This window comes from Mya arenaria, chromosome 8, assembly GCF_026914265.1.
Source record: "Mya arenaria isolate MELC-2E11 chromosome 8, ASM2691426v1".
Taxonomy (NCBI): domain Eukaryota; kingdom Metazoa; phylum Mollusca; class Bivalvia; order Myida; family Myidae; genus Mya; species Mya arenaria.
Window position 1 is genome coordinate 66238539 of NC_069129.1, and position 19894 is coordinate 66258432.

Below are 19894 nucleotides of genomic sequence, written 5' to 3' on the forward strand. Positions count from 1 at the left end.
ATCAAGGTCGACAAACGCTTGATTGAAGACTAACTTTGTAATAAGCGTTTATTGATACAGAAGGTGGGTTTGACAGCTGAGCGAAGTCCAACAAAAGTAAAAACTTTCTTACTTACAGATACAACATGGCATCTGGTCGTGTAGAGTAAGAATATTTATTTATTTACTTTCATTTTTATATATGGAAATTGACATGTAATAACGATAAAAATATATAATATTGATCTGCATCCCTGCGCACAGTACTGTACTGGACAATGTAGTTTGATGGGAAAGAACCAGCTTTGGAGTCATATGACGTGGAAATAAATTTAGGGCTTTTTCTGCCATTTAGGGAAAAAGACCCAAGATATGTAGGGAATGCCAATTTGAGAAAAAATAATTGCTTTACCTAAAAAATTGGGAAATTTTATATTTAGAAGAACCACAGGCTGCAGTTGCGTTGTTGTGTTGACATGACCCACTCGATTCCCAGCTTGGGCGCATGTGAGTTTGGTATGTGGTCACCAAGCCGGACAAGTGGGTTTTCTTCGGAATCTCCGGTTTCCCTCTCAACACAAGACCACAGGGGCAGGTTGCGTTGTTTTGACACACCACGCCCACGTCGATTTTTTTTATCAATTTTTTTTTATCAAATTTTAGTAAGAATCTGATGTGGTAACTGTAGCTTGTGAAATTTGGCAAAAAAAAATGTTAACAAAGATAATAAAATAAAAATTAAAAAAAAAAATGTTGACCAATTTTCACAAGTTACAGTTACCACATCAGATTCTTACTAAAAATTGATAAAAATAAATTGATAAAAATAAATTGATAAAAAAAAATTGAAAAAAAAACGACGTGGGCGTGTTGTGTCAAAACAACGCAACCTGCCCCTGTGCATAAGACCATACTCTCACATAAAATCGTGCCAACGAGAATGATTAATTTAATGTTGCAATAACTTGTTTCGCAATCGTTGTAAAATAAAAATGTTTAAACCCTTTTTGAAAAATATGGTAAAAAAAAATATGATCAAAAAGTTTGAGTAGAAAAAACATGCCAAGAAAAGTACCCAAATGAAAAAATAAACAAAACATGCAGCCTTCATGCTTATTACCCTCCATTCTTTTAAAGCAACCAGAATTCTTACCTGTCCAGGGGTCTAGTTCGAGAAATTTGTCACAAGTATTGCAAAAAATTCATACTTGATAGCACTAATTAGCTTCATTATATGTGTGACATACCTCAAACTACAATAGAGAAGGAAATGGATTACAAATTCTACTGTACAATATTGATAATATTGTCTCTTTGTCGTGAAGCTTTAATGATATACCGCTACAATGCTAGTTTATGTAATTTGTGTTTATTTCTGACTGAGAAGTTGAATAAATTTGAACATGCTAGGCCTATTTATATAATAAGAAAGGAATATACTATCTCACTATATACATTACATACAATCATAAAATGATATTCATCCTCTACCTCATTCATATTGTAAAGTTCATATTTTCTATCTTGTCTCGCTACACCTGAATATCTACCTCTCTCATTGTTAAATCTATGTGAGGATAATCTTATTTTCGAGATAGCTTGCCTGTGTTTAAAGTTATCTAATACGATCAAATAATCACTCATTTCAATTCTTTACTTCAGTTCACAAAATAGTGTTAAATCATTTAATGTTCTAATGGTTTCTTTCCACTGGGTGATAAAATTTAAAATGTCTTTAAGTCTTAATCTAAATTGAGCAATTCAGTGAAAAAATAATAATCTTATTATCTTTGATAGCAAAAACATCAACATAAGCAAATATCAATCAAGTAATAGGAAGATTGATCTCGTATTACATTATCTCATACATGAGATGAGAAAATAAATGGTGACAGCAGATTATGGTAATAATTGATAATTTGGAAATACCAGGAACTGTTTTACCGTGCTTGGTGGGATTACTGAACTCAATCAGGAGCACCTTTGATTTTTTTCTCATTTATTGAACAAATATTTTATATATAAAGTTTGACAACAAAACAACACACTCTAGTCATTTCTAGATTATAACAATTCTACGCTTTCTTGCACCTTAGTGTTTGTATATGTTTCATTTTCTGCAATTAAGATCTGCAATTAAGATGGTTTAAAGGGGCTAGACACCATAAGATACAATTGCAAGAAAATAAGAAAATTGTCAGAAACTTACATAAAATTTACATTGTTGTGTACAATGCATTGAATCTTATTTACTGATGTATACTGTATTTGCCAATTTTTGGACCATCTGGTGTCCAGCCACTTTAAACCAATGATGAAGGAATACTCATACACATAGTGGTTGCTGTAAATCAGATAATCATAATGTGGGTTTTAAAGTTAAAATATCCATTTCAAAGTATGGGATTTAAATCTTTCTTTTGTTGTTACAATTTATGCTTCATTTCTCTATCAGAGTGTAAGAAATTTTTCATAGGAATTGAATGATGGTACATTTCAGTATTTCATTGAGAAAATAAAGAATTTCATTACGAGAGTTAGAAAATTGCCTATGAGTGTATATTTTGTTTTTATTTGACAAGTCAATATATGTTTTCATAGTCTTGATAATGCACCAGTCAAGTGTAACCACGACCACCCCAGGTACGGGGAATAGTGTGGACTTTGACTTTGGGTCCAGCCAAACCCCATGTGGGACTTACTGCTGGTATATTCCCCGCCAAATGCCAATGGCCCAGCTGACATCCTAGATAAGGCCTATTATCAGTGTGGAAATAAAACCACCGTATTCATTCGGCACTTACGGGCCACCTGGAAGAGAAAAGTGAATCTTTTGAATTCAAGGAACAATAAGACAAACCTGAAATGATAATTTCCAGACCCTAGCAAAACAAACATAGTACAATATTTGGATTAATGGAATACACGTTTTGTAAAATATGCTGTAGTAAAGGCTGTATTTTATTACAATCCTAGAAAAGATGAAGGAGAATTTCTTCACAGCGTTCACAAAAAGAACATTACCATCAACTAATTTTATTTTATATAACAACGAATTTGTTGGTAGTTTTCTGTGAATTATTTTTGATTCTTAACATTGAATATATGAGCCTCTTGTGCAATAGAATACATTTTGTTGACTAGTTTTATATATCAGTCACTGATATACCAACTAGTCAACAAAGTGTATTCTATTCTATAAGTGTTTATAATCAACGTTTTGTATAGAATTCTATTAAGGCCTCATTTTAACAAAATAGGATATAAATAACAATTTAAACATAGATTGCTACAAATAGCAAAGTCAATGTCTCGACATTGTTCTTTTTCTTTATATATGAATCAATTACACAGATTTAAGTCCATTAAAATGTAAACAGTTTATTTTGCCAACAATCAATTCTAAAGCACTCAGACCATACATTTTACCATTAAAGTCAATTAAGTCTTTTACATAGTATAGCCCTGTATTAAATGAGGCATGTATAATTACATAAATTTCATGTTTATAGTAATGGTTATAGAATAAAGGCATATATATGCAAAAAATGTTTTACTTTGTCTTTACATAATTTATCTTATAATATATAACATATTTTTTTTAATGTGACAATGCCTGTATGAAGAGGTACAAAGTCAGCAAAGTCATCTGTGAGAAAATCGAGTTTAAATCGAGTTTAAAGTTTGGCTGGTGAATTTGTGTACGTGATTCTTGTATTTTATGTTAACTGCAATCGAATACGAACAAATTCCATAAACATCAACTTCAAAATGAATTTTACATGTTTTTCCAATTCCGGTAGTGTGCTGGGCAAACATTATTTGAGAATTCACAGTTATGTTAAAGTTCATCTGTAAATTTTGACACATTTAACAATCTTTGCCCCGATGGCAAGACAACTTAAAAGATTTTTTGCAACACAGTTGCATTGATTTTACAAGTTTGTTTAAATATGTCTAAGAATGTCCTCACTTTAGGAGTATAAGTATTCGTAGAAATACTTCATTAAGTTTATGTACAATCAACATGTTTCAGACAGATCAGGAATCAGTGTTTTGTAAAAATAATTGCTGTGAAAAAAATATATTCTAAGTATAATTTAAACATGAAAAAATATTGCATAGATATTTTCTCAAGAGTGTGTATCATTTGATTTTTAAATGGGATGATTTGATAAACGCTAGGGACATCAATTCTATAATATAACACATGTACAGCCAGGACAGTACATGTGCATGTACCTCTTTAAGTGAAATTATCATATCATACTCTGAAATCTCGCCTTTTAATATCTTAATAAAACATACGTTTTTGCTACATACAATATTTCATACAAACACATACAAACAGATACAGATATGTAAAAGCATTTATATATTCAAGTAATGCATTTTCAATGTATGATTTTTAAGTTTAAACCATTTTACCCATTTTGTGTACAGCAGGGAAATAAATGTGTTTGTGTGGGTGTGCATGTGTGGCGGTGTTTTAAATCAGGTTTTCACATGTTACTAAAAATAGAAAAACAGTTGAAACTGAATAACTTTAGTCAGGGTCCACATATCTTGACCAAAATTTGTATAAAGGAAGAGTATATGGATACCTTTCATGGGATTGTGTTTGGGGTCCCTAGGGTCAAGGTCACTGTTACTAAAAATAGAAAAACAGTTGAAACTGATTAACTTTAGTCAGGGTCCACATATCTTGACCAAACTTGGTATAAAGGAAGAGTTTATGGATACCTTTCATGGGATTGCTATGGGGTCCCTATGGTCAAGGTCACTGTTACTAAAATTAGAAGAATGGTTGAAACTGAATAACTTTAGTCAGGGTTGACATATTTTGACCAGACTTGTTATGTAGAGAGTTTATGGATTCCTTTCATGGGGTTGAGTTTGGAGTCCCTAGAATCAAGGTCAAGGTCACTGTTACTAAAAATAGAAAATCGGTTGAAACTGAATAACTTTAGTTAGGGTTGACATATCTTGTTATCATTTTCTAATGGTTATCTTTCAACAATTCTGTCGTTGATTTTTTTTAAAGTTATTAAACAATTCAACTTGATTGATTAAATAAAATTTGTTGGAATTAGATATAAATGATGATTGATGAAAGTTATTTACATTGTGATTGTGCAGTAGACTGTTTTATCATCATTTATCATGTTGTGGTAACAATGCATGTAAAACTGTATTTACAATGAATATTTTAGAAAATGTTTGATAAAAATCCAAAAGGAAACTTTAACAAGAAGTGACCAATTTATTTGTAAGGATGATCAAAGGCAAAGAAATATTACTATTTGAGAAATGAAAGACATTATCTATATTTATTCCATTCTCTGATTGTCTGAAAATTATCATAGTATTAAATAAGCACATTTTTTTAAATGACTTTGAAGGAAGGTATATCACTTAAATTGTCTTGAAAACATATTTTTCCTGTGACATATTTTGTTCCACAAGTGCATTACAGTATGACATGACAGGTGTATCATAAGAATATTATGAATTAGTTTTGGGAATCGGTTCCAATTTTACAATCGATAATCGGTTCCACTCAAGTAACCGATTATCGATAGTACAATCTTTTTTTTAAATACTAGATAAAACCTTAAGTGAAGTTTTATTCATGCACATTATTAAACTCTTAATCATTATATGCATATACGTTATGTCTATGATTAAAGTAATTCAGTGTTATATAAAAAATAGTTCATTTTTACTTGCTCATTGTGGCTTTCATCTGCCATTTTGTTAAAGATAATGTCTGAAAACTTAATTACTTATATTTTTTTTCATTTTTTTTTCGATGATCAATTGTAACCAAATACAATCGATTGTCGCCGATTTTAGGCCCAACCAATCGATTTTCGATTATAATCGATCATCGGAACATCACTGTTATGAATCATAATATATATAACAATTTTATACATTCAAAAAGTTAAAGGTTTTCATAGCAATAAATATATGCGAGTACTAATCTACTTTTTATGTACTTGTGTCTAAATACTTTGAAATTTTGCCAATTTAGACCTGCTAAAATAATCCCCCTGAATGTTTTCAGCTTTTCTGAACAAACCCCCTTGAATGGTCTCCAGAAATAATGGCATGTATGCCCACTTATTTTTTTTATATATTTTTTAATCTGAACTGAAATGCAATTATATTATTACTGCATTGTAGTGTTATGTTTGTTGAGTGTGTTTAAGGTAGAGTTTAAACTACTGAGTTATTGAAGTGTTGCACCCTGTATTTTTTGGTAGCACCCTTCTGACCTCATGGAATTTCATAAAGCTTATATTATAGATATAAATACATATGTTAGTTTTACATTTTTAGAAGTTCAAACTTAAAGTCGATTTAATTAAACACCATTTCTTACACTTATAGCTCACCATTTTTGTTTTTTTTAAATGACGAGCTATTGTCGTCACTTGATGTCGTCGTCGTTGGAGGCATTGTTTAAGTTTTGTGTTTAGGTCACTTACATTGAAACTATCAAAGCTATGACTTTCAAACTTGTTCATCTAATACCCTTCTTCACATTGTACCCTAAAGATGCTTAGTCTCACCTGTTTTTGGGGTTAAAAAACATGAATTTTGATGGATTTTGGTTAATTTTGAGAATTGGACATAGCTTCTTCAATTTTTGTTTGATTGATTAAATAAAATCACAAACAATAAATGGATAATGCACTTCAATATATCAAACAGGTTTTTGAGTCACACATTTGGAAGGGTAGGGGGAGGGTGGGGGATATTTTAGTACTTTTGGACTTTGCTATTTTAGCTAGTCTGATGTTCTAACTTTTGTGCTTGGGTCACTTACCTGGTACATGCAAAGTATCATAACAATCATTTTCAAACTTTGGAATACCTGTTCACTATCAAATGTATGTAAGGATAAAATCAGACGAGCGTTCAGCACCCACAGGCTGTGCTCTTGTTTTGTCATATTCACAATGTTAAAGTTCTTCAACGTGAACATTTATTAATTAATTTAAAAGAAAATGATAATTGATTAGATGAAATTTTGAAACTAGTATTAGTTGTACATCTACCAAAAAGGCGTTTTTCATTTCATAATCGATTTTTCATGATCATCAAATAACTAAAAGTATAAAAGAAATGTGAATATAGTTCTTAGTTGTTTTTTTTATAAATGATTTGGGCAGGTGATGATTAAGATTTATTAAGATTAGAATGAATTTAGATCCATTCATTCTTATGCTGCTTCGTTTTATCATTTATCAAGGCAATTTTAAAATCTTACTCTATATTTTGTCTAATGATCTTGTATGACATGTACTGAGTAACTTGAGGCTCTTTTTCTATCCCTCAAAATTGTATAATTTCATCAGCAAAATTAAGAAATAAGTAATATTGCTGTGTGTTTTTAGTTGCTGACTATTCTTAATAAATTCTTATGCTGATATCTGATAAGTTAAGTTTAAATTAATATAATTATCTTTCATCTATTTCATAGTAGTTGTACTTTATATATATAGTTTCGTGTACTCCCAAAAAAGATGTTCCAGTGTTTCAATATGAGTTTGACAAAAGTTAAACAAACTTGTTTCATTTATTTTATATATTTTTAAAAGGAATTTATTACATGCAAAGATTCTGTGTAAATGCATATATATTGAAAACGTGTGTCATTAGAACATCTGTACTTGTTCGTATTTATATTTTCCCACTCTTTATTTGTTATTCCATTTAATCATAGTTTTTGTACCCTGTTCCATTTAATTAATATCCATGTGTCAGTTGAGGGGATAGTCTTTGAATATAGAAAGTTAATAGCGATTTAACAACACTTTAATTTGTTCAATATTGATTTTGAGTCATTGAAAGGGATTTGATAATTGTTTGTTAAAAGATTTTAAGTATCTTCCATGGCCTAGAGTGTAAGATAGGCTCATCCCAACCTGAGCGTAGGGTGTTATGCGGAAACAAGGTTTCAGTGGTACAGTGCGAATGGTCGTAGAAAGGATTTCATTACAAGGTTAAGCGAGGGTTGGGATGAACGTATCTTACATGAGCGGCTATGGTAGATGCTTTTTCTCCCATCTCAGTTTAACAAAGTCAAGTTGAAAATGATTTTTTTCGCATTATTTCTGGAATTGAGCGCGAAAACTTTATTATGGTGCCATTTGAAGCGAGAAACGACTAATTAGGATTGTTAATATTGCCATAAGACAAGGTTTCCATGATGCTACAGATGCGGTCTTCAACAAGGGAGGTAATTGTGTGATGGCAATAAAAAGGGGTTCCATAGTTCCATACGGGTATTTGTTTTATCTTTGCCTGTGGGCAAGATATGAATTTCCAGCATGGCCAAATTTTTGGATCTACTTATCTGAGATGGAGGAAAAGTGTATCTTTATTTCATTTGGTTTTCTATGTATAAGCGACAAATGTTTGAGATAGTCGTGTTGATTTACTTGATATATAGATTGAAATGTTTCAAAATCGTACCATGTTTTTGATCGAAAATAAAAAAGTTGCTATTTAAATTTAATCCGTCTTTCATACCTAGCAAGCTTCATAATAATATTAGGCTTTCATTATTAAGTTTAATGGACTTGTTTTTCCAGATTATCACATTTCTTTCTCTAGACTCCTGATCAGTTTTTATAATTTGCTTCCATGCATTTAATATATCAAATAAAAATTATTTTTTTTGTAATTCTACTTTTTAAAGCATTGTCCAAATTGCATTCAAGAATAAAACTCCCGCCATTTTAATAAGGACTTTTCTATAGAATTCCTTCCAGGGACTTGTGTTTGATTCGTCAATATAACGCCTTATCCAGCAAGCTTTTAGTGAGTAGGACAAACTCTCTATGTTTGGAACTTTTATACCTTTTTATTTCTTGTAATATGTCGTTCAGTGGATTTGGCAGAACAAATGAAGGCATAATGAGTTTTGGAAGTGCAAATGTTTTTATTACAGTCACTTTTCCTATGAGTGTTAGTTTTTTAAGTTCCCATTGCTTTAGACAGTTTTTAAATGATTGTAATTTTTATAAGTAATTGAGGTTAAACATATCGGCAATGTTGTTAGAAAGTACTGTTCCTAAAGTTTTTGCATTTGCGGATGTCCATTGGAAAGCGAAGTAAATATTAATAACTTAAACAATCGAGAGATTTGCCTTAGATATATATATTTGTTGTTATGTTATCATTTTACCAACATACATCTGTAATAATAAATTTAAAACGCTCAATATCTTATATTGTGTATGTTAGGAGAAAACCAGCTGTCGCGGCAGTCCAAACATGCAAGGTTTTTCCTTTAGATTAAATGTTTTAAGACAGATGTGCAAATAAAAAGAAATTGTTACAAGGGGTGTGACTACACTAGATCATGTATGCATGGAGAACCAGCTGTTTGACATGTCCAAATGTGCGAGGTCTTCTTAGAGACGGATTTGCAATTTAAAAATTTACAAGATATGTGAACATATAAACATAAATGTATCATGCTCTTAAAACAATCAACAGCATTATTTTAAACGCAACCTATAAGATCACTTCTTTACCCGCTTTGATTAACTTGCAATATGCTTAATGTTATAAATTTATTATCGAATTGTACATTCGTAATTTGCTTCTATTTTCAGGCCAGCATTCTGCAGAGGCAGCCACACCATGGTAGTGCCGATGCTGATGTTCAAACAAAACCGTGACCGACTGTGCGAGAGACTAAGAAAGAACAGCAAGGTCCCCAAGGGCGCCATTGTCGTGTTACAGGGTGGGGAGTCCTTCACCAGGCACTGTTCGGATCATGAACCAGTCTTCCGACAGGTGAGATAATGCCTGCATGTCGTGAAATAATTCAATATCATGATATAACATATTTTACATGTACTATGTACATTTTAATTTTTTTGTTTCCTTTGGTTTACTATTTTTATGCTTTTGTCACTTACTGCAACTCAACTGGTAATTCATCAAAGGTTAGAGTTAACAATATGCTCTGCATAATTATGCTGTAACGAAATTATAATTTCGAAAAGAAAGGTTACGATACCCGGGTACACATTGGACTCTTTGATATTATGTAAACACATGCAGGAGTCTTACTTCCACTGGATGTTTGGTGTGGAGGAGTCAGACTTCTACGGTGCACTGGAGGTGGACACAGGGAAGGCCATACTCTTTCCTCCGTTACTGCCCGATGAATATGCCGTATGGATGGGCAAGTATGTGTGTGCATGTATTATCCAGGTATTCAATCTAGGTTAACCCATGTCATAGGGCTTTTACACCTTCTGCAGCAGAGGTCGAAATTTAACTACTTCCCAATTTTGTTTATTTATTTTTTTTAAATCCTGAAATCGTTGTTTGTGCTGATGTTGCAAGAGTTGTGTTTGTTTCTAAGTGTATGTCAATCTTTCATTATTTTTTATAAATGAGCTTGAAGCCTATATGCAAAACACTGTTAAATTTTCCCATTAGGAAGCTTTACAAATCAAAATTTCTTAACATGAAAAGGGTTCTTCCCATTTTTTGCTGAAAAATCCCTGTATGAAAGTAACCTGTACTTAGTTTTAGTGGGGTCTTTAGTTTGTTGCTAAATGAACAGCGTATTCAAGCTCAGTGAATCAACATACATGGACATGTCGCAGTTGCACAAGTCAACTTTGCCATAATATTTCTAACATTTGGGTGTCCACCATATGTATTTATGCTATTGAAAATAAAAGGAACTGTTTTTTTTCTGGGAGTATATCAAAACTCAATATAACCCATTAATACTGATAAAATCTGTTAACTAACATTGACAATGAAACCCTAATCATTTGTAGATTGTTAACAGAGGAGGATTTCAGAGTACGCTATGAGGTTGATGAATGCCATTTCCAAACAAAGGTACATGTAGTCCTCTCTGTAAAAGATAATGTTATATTACCACCAGTGGAATATGTGCTCAGTGAAAAAGATTCTTTATAGTATGAAATTGTAGTATTTATGAAAGCCTTATGTGTTGTTGGCAGCAACAGAAAATTTTACTCTCTTTCAGCATTGCTCATACATGATAAGAAACTTAGAGGACATGTTTCAATTGACATGACATACATATGTAGCAAGACCCATCTCTCTGAGTATGATAGTTTTAGAGTTATGGCCCTTGGCTTCATAAATACTGTTGTATTCAATCTCCATTAACATTGTGGGAAAGGCTATAATTATAGTGCTGTCTTTTTTTAATCAGTATTGCAATGTCTTATTGTTCTTATGAGTAAAATAGTTTCATGTTGTTTCTTTCTCAGATAAGTGATGTTCTGAAAGCAAAGTCTCCATCAATGCTTTTGACATTGGTAAGTACATATATAAATGTGTGGCAGTTGTACTTACATTTATACATTCATTATGCTAAATGTCCTTCTGCACAGAATATACAGAATAAGACATGTTGAATTAGTATGAATAATAATTCCTATATAAATGTATTTAGTAGACTGATTTCCAATATACAGTTATATAGAGGTATATTGTTACAAAGTTCACCCACATGTTACAGCACGGCCTGAACACAGACAGCAGTAAACACAGTAGAGAGGCAGCATTTGATGGAATCAGCGAGTAAGTTACAATATTCCTTCCCAAATCTGTCTCCCTGACTTCTCACTCTTTTTTCTCTCTTCTGCTCTCCTCTCGCTGTTTCCCTCTCTAATCCTCTCTCTCACTCCCTCCCTCTCTCTCCCTGTCCCTACCCCTCTCTCCATATCTCTCTTTCTCCATCTCTCTCTCACTCCCTCCCTCTCTCCCTCTTCCTCTCCCTCTCTCCATATCTCTCTCCCTCCCTCTCTCTATCCATCTCTCTATCTCTCTCTCTCAGAAGAAGAACTCTAGATACTCCAAGTCAGGTGTCCTGATGTGACACCATTTCTTTTGGCAGAAAGTTTGATACAAACCTGAAAAACTTGTCATGTTTGAGTAGAAATTAATGACCTTCCTGCATACTCTAGATTTTAAGCTTTAAAGCATGCAAAATAATGATAAAAATGCCAAAACATGCGAACAATGAAACCTTGTTGCAAACACACACAATCCATATATTTAGTATTCTAAACTGAATAATTGAAGAGCACTTACACCATACATCATTTCTGTGTAAAACAGGCATATAAAAGCCCATATTTAGTTTGGTAAACTACCACATAGGAAAAAGACAAGTTTTCGGAGGAAGAGAAAAAGACAAGTTTTCGGAGAAAGATAAAATTTGGGTTGTGTAGACCCTTGCTCCAGTATTTTTTTGGTACAGCTAAATAAAGTATGCAGTCTAAATTGTAAAACTGTTTTGTTTTAGCTCACCAAAGGCTTTGTATGTTAAAACTGCTGCAAGAACATAATTAACAGTAAAGTATATGGTGTCCTCCTATTACCAAATATTTTGTGGATAATAATACAAGACTTGAAATGCTGTGAAATAAACATTGTTTACATTTCCTTCTCAGGTTCACTGTGAACAATGAACTTCTTCACCCTGAAATTGCTGAGTGGTAAGAAAGGATTAAAAAAATACAATTGCCTTATAATGGCTTTTAGATAATAATATAATTATTCTATGTACATGTTTGATACAAATTCATGAAATGTTAAAATACATTGCACTTTTAAAGTATGTGCATCTTTATTAAAAATTACATCAGTTACTCTGGGTTTTGTGGCAATGCCAAGTGTTTTTAAACTCTTTTTTTAATTCTAACTGTTACTTATGTCTCATTACCATAGAAGGTTAATTACTTTTCGCCTGTAGTCGTGTGTTCAAGTCTGACCTAGAGTTGGAGGTTCTGCGCTACACCAACCGTATCAGCAGTGAGGCACACAAGTCGGTCATGCGGAACGTGAGACCAGGAATGTTCGAGTACCAGCTGGAGAGGTAGGTGCAAAGGGTAATATTATGGGCTGGAGTACTATTATAGTATTCTAATATACATATTGTCATATTTGTCATGTATAAAATCATTAAAGAACACTGTAGATGCCACTATAACATTTTAAAATGATACATTTTATGACAGTTATGAACAAATTATTAAAACATTAAAATGAATAAATAAAATGAATCACAATGTACATCACTGAGTGGCAATATATTTTGTTTTAATGTGGTCTTTGTGCTGCTGAAGCAAACTTATTACCCGGAAGAAACTGACCAGTCAAGCTTTATAGATCTACACTTATAGCTTCTGTTTAATTCGTTGATTAATATATCTGTATTCATATGCATTGACGATGCCAAAAAAAAAATGTGTTTTTAAACTTCAAAGGGTCGGTATTCATAAAACATGTTAAGTAATTTCTTAACTTAAGTCCCAAAATGTTCATAGTGAACGAGTAAAGTGTTAAACATCAATGAAAATAAAATATTTAAGATATTTTCATATTATAAGTGAGATGCCTAACTTACGAAAACGACTTTAGTTAGGGAATGACTTAAGATGTTTTATAAATACCAGCTCTGACCTTCAGTTTGCTTCAAAGACCCATTACCTTCAAAAAATACATTTCAGTCTTTTCAACCAGTACTGTTCTTTCATGGGTGGTCTCCGGCACCTGCATTATGTGAGCTGCAGGTATGTGCCCTATGTACACAGGTGTTGTACTAACAATGCACGATGTACCATTTCAGCCTGTTCCACCACTACTGCTACTTCCAGGGCGGCCTGAGAAACCTCTCCTATACCTGTATCTGTGGAAGGTCCGTAGCTTACCACTAGATGGCACTTTTACAGTACTAGATATGCTAGTTTCAATATGTATTGATATAGTTGTACTAGTTTAACCAACAAGGTACATGTATGTAAACATTGGGGCAAGCAGTCAAAGTTTTCACTTTGATATTTATATTGCTTTATATCAAGCTTTCTTAAACATTAGACATTCTTAAACAATTTTAAAACTTTGATGTGAAATCTGCCCAATTTGTGATGGGAATTATATGTCCTATATTTTAGTTGAAATAATTTATTAAAAATGATTAATGCTTTTATTTTATATGGCTGTTGATTAAGTTTTCTCTGCACCTTGCAAAAAACAGAAAATATAGAAAATAATTATTAAATGTTAGTGTTGAATTTTTAAAGACGAAGTTATTTAAACAGGATGAGAAAAATGTTATTTTTCTATTCATACAACCTAGTTTATTGGTATTGCTTATTCTATTTGCAGTGGGGACAATGGCTCGGTTCTGCACTATGGCCACGCCGGGGCCCCCAACAGCAAACAGTTGGACAATGGGGACATGTGGTCAGTGTACTCGATACTCTTTCATGGAGATGTATATCATAGAAACGACGGACATTCATTTATCTAAACTTACTATACAGGTTTTAGAATGAAGTGGAATATGCATTGATGGCATAAAAGTTGTGCAGGAAACAACGTTCATTAATTTTACTGAAAATCTTTATGATAATGAATTTAAATTCATTGATGAGAAAGAATTGATAAGAAGGAATCTTGAATTTCATTTAAGTAAAAGAACTTCTACATTTCCTTGGCAAAACACAGAAAGCTTGGAATTCCAGCAGTTAAGTTCCCATTTCCCTGAAAGTTTTTCATCTCCCAAAACAACATTTATAGTACCGGTAGTTTAAAGACTGTTGACCACTCTCCAATGTCTGTTTTGCAGCCTTTTGGACATGGGAGGAGAGTACTACTGCTACGCCTCCGACATCACATGTTCCTACCCGTGTAATGGCAAGTTCACAGACAAACAGAAAGGCATTTACAATGCTGTGCTAAAGGCAAGCAGGGCCGTCATGGCTGCTATCAAACCTGGTAAGCTGGTGTTGTAAGGGACTACAGTTTGTGCCAGCAGTGAGGCTTAGCTATCTACATGTTAATTGAAAAACCACATATTAAAGTATTTCTCTACAGTAGAAGGTGAAATATAAAGGTTTGAAGAGCCAGTTTGCTCGATACTTCAATTACCTGTTAAGCTCAGCATTGGCTTTACTGTAAAGCATGTAGACACAGGTTTTTTTTATTTGGCAGATTTGTTGGCTTCGTTGTCCTCACTTTTTTGGCAACGAAGCCAACTGTCCCTGTATATTCAGAAAATCCCAATCCTGTACAGCATACTTGCCCATGAACTTTATCATTTTGACCAGGGCTACCTTGGTCAGTAATTATCAATACCTTCATGATACTGGTGTGGATTTAGAGCAAGCCACAGAGTCATAAATGTTGTTGGCCTATTGTTGTTATCAAATTTCTAACACATGTTCCTGAGAACAGGTTTTTAGCAACAAGTATCAAGTTTTACACTGTATTTATTACATTTTGAAAATGAAAAAAAAAGTATGAGAAATGAGGAATTAAGGCCCAAAGGTTTAAGGGCTTAGACCCTGTATTGATTTTTTATAAAGCAGGATTATATTCAGTAACATAAAAGTTTTACTGTTTTTAATGCAAACATCCTGCAAAAGGCAATTTGATTTAAGGATGAATACTGAATTTTACATCCTTATTTAATATGTTATCAAAGTATTCAACATTTTAATGAACAGTCAGTACTGACCTACATATATATGTTTTCGTGGCAGGTGTGTCTTGGGTGGCCATGCACCAGTTGGCTGAGCGGGTACAGCTGGAGGAGTTGCGGTCACAGGGGCTGGTGCAGGGAGACGTGGATGAGATGATGAAGGTCAACCTGGGGGCCATCTTCATGCCCCATGGCCTCGGGCACTTCATGGGCATCGACACACATGATGTGGGAGGCTACCCGGAGGTATGGGTTTAGGGTCTATATGTAAAGGCAGTAACAGCAACACAACACACATGATGTGGGAGGCTACACGTAGGTATGGGTTTAGGGTCTATATGTAAAGGTAGTAACAGCATCACAACACACACATGATGTGGGAGGCTACCCTGAGGTATGGGTTTAGGGTCTATGTAAAGGCAGTAACAGCATCACAAACAACACACATGATGTGGGAGGCTACCCAGAGGTATGGGTTTAGGGTCTATGTAAAGGCAGTAACAGCATCACAACACACATGATGTGGGAGGCTACCCGGAGGTATGGGTTTAGGGTCTATGTAAAGGCAGTAACAGCATCACAACACACATGATGTGGGAGGCTACCCGGAGGTATGGGTTTAGGGTCTATGTAAAGGCAGTAACAGCATCACAACACACACATGATGTGGGAGGCTACCCAGAGGTATGGGTTTAGGGTCTATGTAAAGGTAGTAACAGCATCACAACACACACATGATGTGGGAGGCTACCCTGAGGTATGGGTTTAGGGTCTATATGTAAAGGCAGTAACAGCATCACAACACACACATGATTTGGTAGGCTACCCGGAGGTATGGGTTTAGGGTCTATGTAAAGGCAGTAACAGCATCACAACACACATGATGTGGGAGGCTACCCTGAGGTATGGGTTTAGGGTCTATGTAAAGGCAGTAACAGCATCACAACACACATGATGTGGGAGGCTACCCTGAGGTATGGGTTTAGGGTCTATGTAAAGGCAGTAACAGCATCACAACACACACATGATGTGGGAGGCTACCCGGAGGTATGGGTTTAGGGTCTATGTAAAGGCAGTAACAGCATCACAACACACACATGATGTGGGAGGCTACCCTGAGGTATGGGTTTAGGGTCTATGTAAAGGCAGTAACAGCATCACAAACAACACACATGATCTGGGAGGCTACCCAGAGGTATGGTTTTAGGGTCTATATGTAAAGGCAGTAACAGCATCACAACACACATGATGTGGGAGGCTACCCTGATATATGGATTTAGGGTCTATATGTAAAGGCAGTAACAGCATCACAAACAACACACACTTGCAGATTTGACATCAGGAATTGTTCAAATAGGATGTTTAAAGATAATTTTTGAAGAATTCAAAGAAGAAAGGTTAAGAACAATATGGTACTCTTAGCACTCATGTGGCAAAAAGGAAATTTTTAGAGTCTCTAATACAAAGTCTCTTTTACTTCGACGAGTTATTAATCTTATTTATTTGTCCAACATGCCTTTTTCCAATAACAGCTAGTTGGTCTCAATTTTATTTTTATTTGCAGTTTGATTTTACTTCAGTTTTGCTTTGAAATAAGTCTAAACATTAATGCCGTCTAGAGAAAGTATTGTGATACATTTGTGTCATTGTTCCCAGGGTACAGAGCGTATTGACCAGCCTGGTTTAAGGTCACTGCGGACGGTTAGAAACCTTGACCACAGGATGGTGATCACCATAGAGCCAGGAATATACTTCATCAATACAGTCAGTACTATTTCAGTGTTTAGTTATTAAGTAAAATAGGGTGACATGCATAAAAATTAAACATGTGGTAAAGTCAAAATGATAAATCATACATAAATGATAAATCATACATATGCATATAAAATCTCTCTGGACTTTGTGACTTGCTATGTAAAATGTTCCTACTGTATGTGAAGTTGTATTTAAGATTGCAAGAAAAATATATTATACCTAAATTTGGCCACTTTTGGTGTATTTTTAAAATAATTTTGTAACAGTTGGAGAATCAACATGAAAAATCTCTGGAAATTCACCTCATGTGTTTCACTAACAAAAAATAAACATCATTAAAAAATTGTTTATTGTAACAAAAAAGTACGGTAGCTTGGTAAATCAAAGCATTTTCAAATTCAGAGTACATAAATAACGGTCACTTTTAAACATATATATTTTAATTATATTTTGAAGGTTCTGAACCTGTATGTGAAGTATGACCAAAATATAATATATATCATATATTATCATCGGCAATTTATTGTTCACCCAGTTTGTTCATGCCTGTTTACTCAGTGTTTCTGACTGCAGTTGTTGGACCAAGCCCTTGCAAACCCGGACCAGGCACGCTTTATGTGCCGGGAAGTTGTAGACACATACAGGGGATTCGGAGGGGTATGTCAATGATCTCAGTGCTATTAAAATTGTAGGGACAATGATGTCATTTTCAAGATTTATTTTTTTTCGGCAAACAATGGGTCAATTATTCAGAACTGTGATAAAGTTGTTAACATTATCGTTGGAAACTTTCAAATATTTACTGCTCTGGGCATTTATGGATATCTTGTGATCTGCAGTATTTTCTTACAACAGACATTTGTTTAAGCTGTACTTGTTTTATTTAAGAATATTTATGTATATATAAGGACATCATAAAATATTTCACCGTAAAAAGTTAACAACAATGTTTTTAATCATATTGTTAACTTTAACAAAGTTCTGAATAATCTGTCCAATATCTACATGTATCTGGAACTTAAGTAGACTCAAATCTAGGGCTGACCCCAGAATCCTTTACAATTCCTCAAATTTGGCCAATGTGTTTCACAACTGTTGCTGATCCCTGAAACCTCACTACAACTGAGGTGAAAAATGTCAACTATCCTAATAATGATGCCTTTATCTTATAAGCAGGATGGTGTGCACGCTGTCAGATTAAGGCTTTGGTTAACTCAATATGGAAAAGCATGTATCAAAATATGAATGGTTGGAATGGTTTTCTTGCTGAATATTGTCTGATTTAACTTTGGTTGAATTAAGCTGCCAACATGTAAACACACGCTGAACAATGAAACGAGCAAACTTTTTAACAGGCCCGTAATTGTTGATAAAATACCAAGACTTTACTAAACTTGTGGTTGGAATACTATAACGACACTTGGTCTATTTTGAAAAAAAAAAATGGTGAATAATTTTATGACCATTTTTTTTCTTCATCTTTGCCCCAACACCACAGCTGACCCTGTTTACATGGTGATTTTTGCTAAGTTTGTTGGATAATCGGGTCATACATTAGTCTTACATTTGGAAATTATTCAGTCATGCTTTTTGTCTGTTTTCGTGTATTCATACACTCTGTCTGAACATACTACTGTAGAGTTGACTTACCTGGTACAAATTAATGATTAACAATTGAATATGTTCAATTTCTTAAAATACTTGTCATGAAATTTATGTTGATACAATATGTATTATTTGCATGAAAAAATTGTGTTATATATTACTCCTTTATTTGATCAGTACAACATGCAAATATTACTCCATCCCTTGTAGGTTCGTATCGAAGATGACATCGCGGTGACCGAGGACGGGATGGAGTGTCTGACGGTCGTGCCGCGGACTGTGGAGGAGATTGAAGAGTTGATGGCGGAAGGTCGCCGCGGGCAACAGGTGCCCCTGCCGCAGGAGACTGAGAAAATGGTCATTTGAGAGATGGCGTGGAAATAGCCATATGGTAGAAACACTGACTATCTGTCTCCAGATTGATAATGGAAGGTTGTTTACTATGACATTCACACAAACTAATGTATGAAATTTGACCGTGTGATTTTTAACTTGATATTGTTGAAATAAATTTGAATTATAATATTATATACATGGATGTTGACACATTTAGTTTAATTGTATGGTATGTAGCACACGTAATTTCTAATTAGTAAAATGATGTGTTTGTTGCAACTAACTGTGATTTGTTCACGAAGTGCCATCTAACAATCATTAAAATGCTGTATAACAGTCTTCAAATTTCTTAATTCATTCATATTTACTGATGTAATTGTTATTTTTGTATTTATACTCACCTTTTTAATAACACATTGATAAAGATGATCTTATTTGTTCATGAAACATATTTATTTAGTTCCCTGGGCCCCCCCTTCTCATATTAAAGGATCTTACTTGTAACTTCAACAATTTCAAATCTGAAGGAATGTCACAAATACCTGTTTTTTCAAATAAATTTACCCTTTTCCGTCCATGCATCTGGCTGTGATTCCATCCTTAAGTATCATGCAAAGTTGTGTCATTTAAAACTCCAAATGTATTTGACTTGGAGTCTTAAAACCTTAGAGGTATGTTGCTGACATGATGCAGTTGAGCTCCTGGAGT

At 33.8% G+C, this 19894-nt stretch overlaps 1 protein-coding gene across 1 annotated transcript; it reads left to right on the forward strand.

The window, feature by feature from the left end:
• Nucleotides 1-11: 11 nt before the first annotated feature.
• LOC128243380 (xaa-Pro dipeptidase-like) lies at nucleotides 12-19613 on the forward strand. Its single transcript, XM_052961133.1, has 15 exons — nucleotides 12-145; nucleotides 9615-9798; nucleotides 10069-10196; nucleotides 10803-10866; nucleotides 11268-11315; nucleotides 11519-11580; nucleotides 12456-12500; nucleotides 12758-12880; nucleotides 13634-13702; nucleotides 14173-14250; nucleotides 14636-14784; nucleotides 15552-15736; nucleotides 17147-17254; nucleotides 17819-17902; nucleotides 19061-19613. Exons 1-15 carry the CDS (start codon nucleotides 126-128, stop codon nucleotides 19214-19216), a joined length of 1503 nt encoding a protein of 500 aa, XP_052817093.1. The 5' UTR covers nucleotides 12-125; the 3' UTR covers nucleotides 19217-19613.
• The last annotated feature ends 281 nt before the right edge of the window (nucleotides 19614-19894 follow it).

What these genes read in the sequence shown, in the direction of transcription:
- LOC128243380 (XM_052961133.1), top strand. Translation starts at nt 126, where the DNA reads ATGGCATCTGGTCGTGTAGA. An exon ending in CATCAATGCTTTTGACATTG is followed by an intron (nt 11,316 to 11,518) that starts GTAAGTACATAT and finishes CACATGTTACAG; the next exon opens with CACGGCCTGAACACAGACAG. An exon ending in ATGTGGGAGGCTACCCGGAG is followed by an intron (nt 15,737 to 17,146) that starts GTATGGGTTTAG and finishes CATTGTTCCCAG; the next exon opens with GGTACAGAGCGTATTGACCA.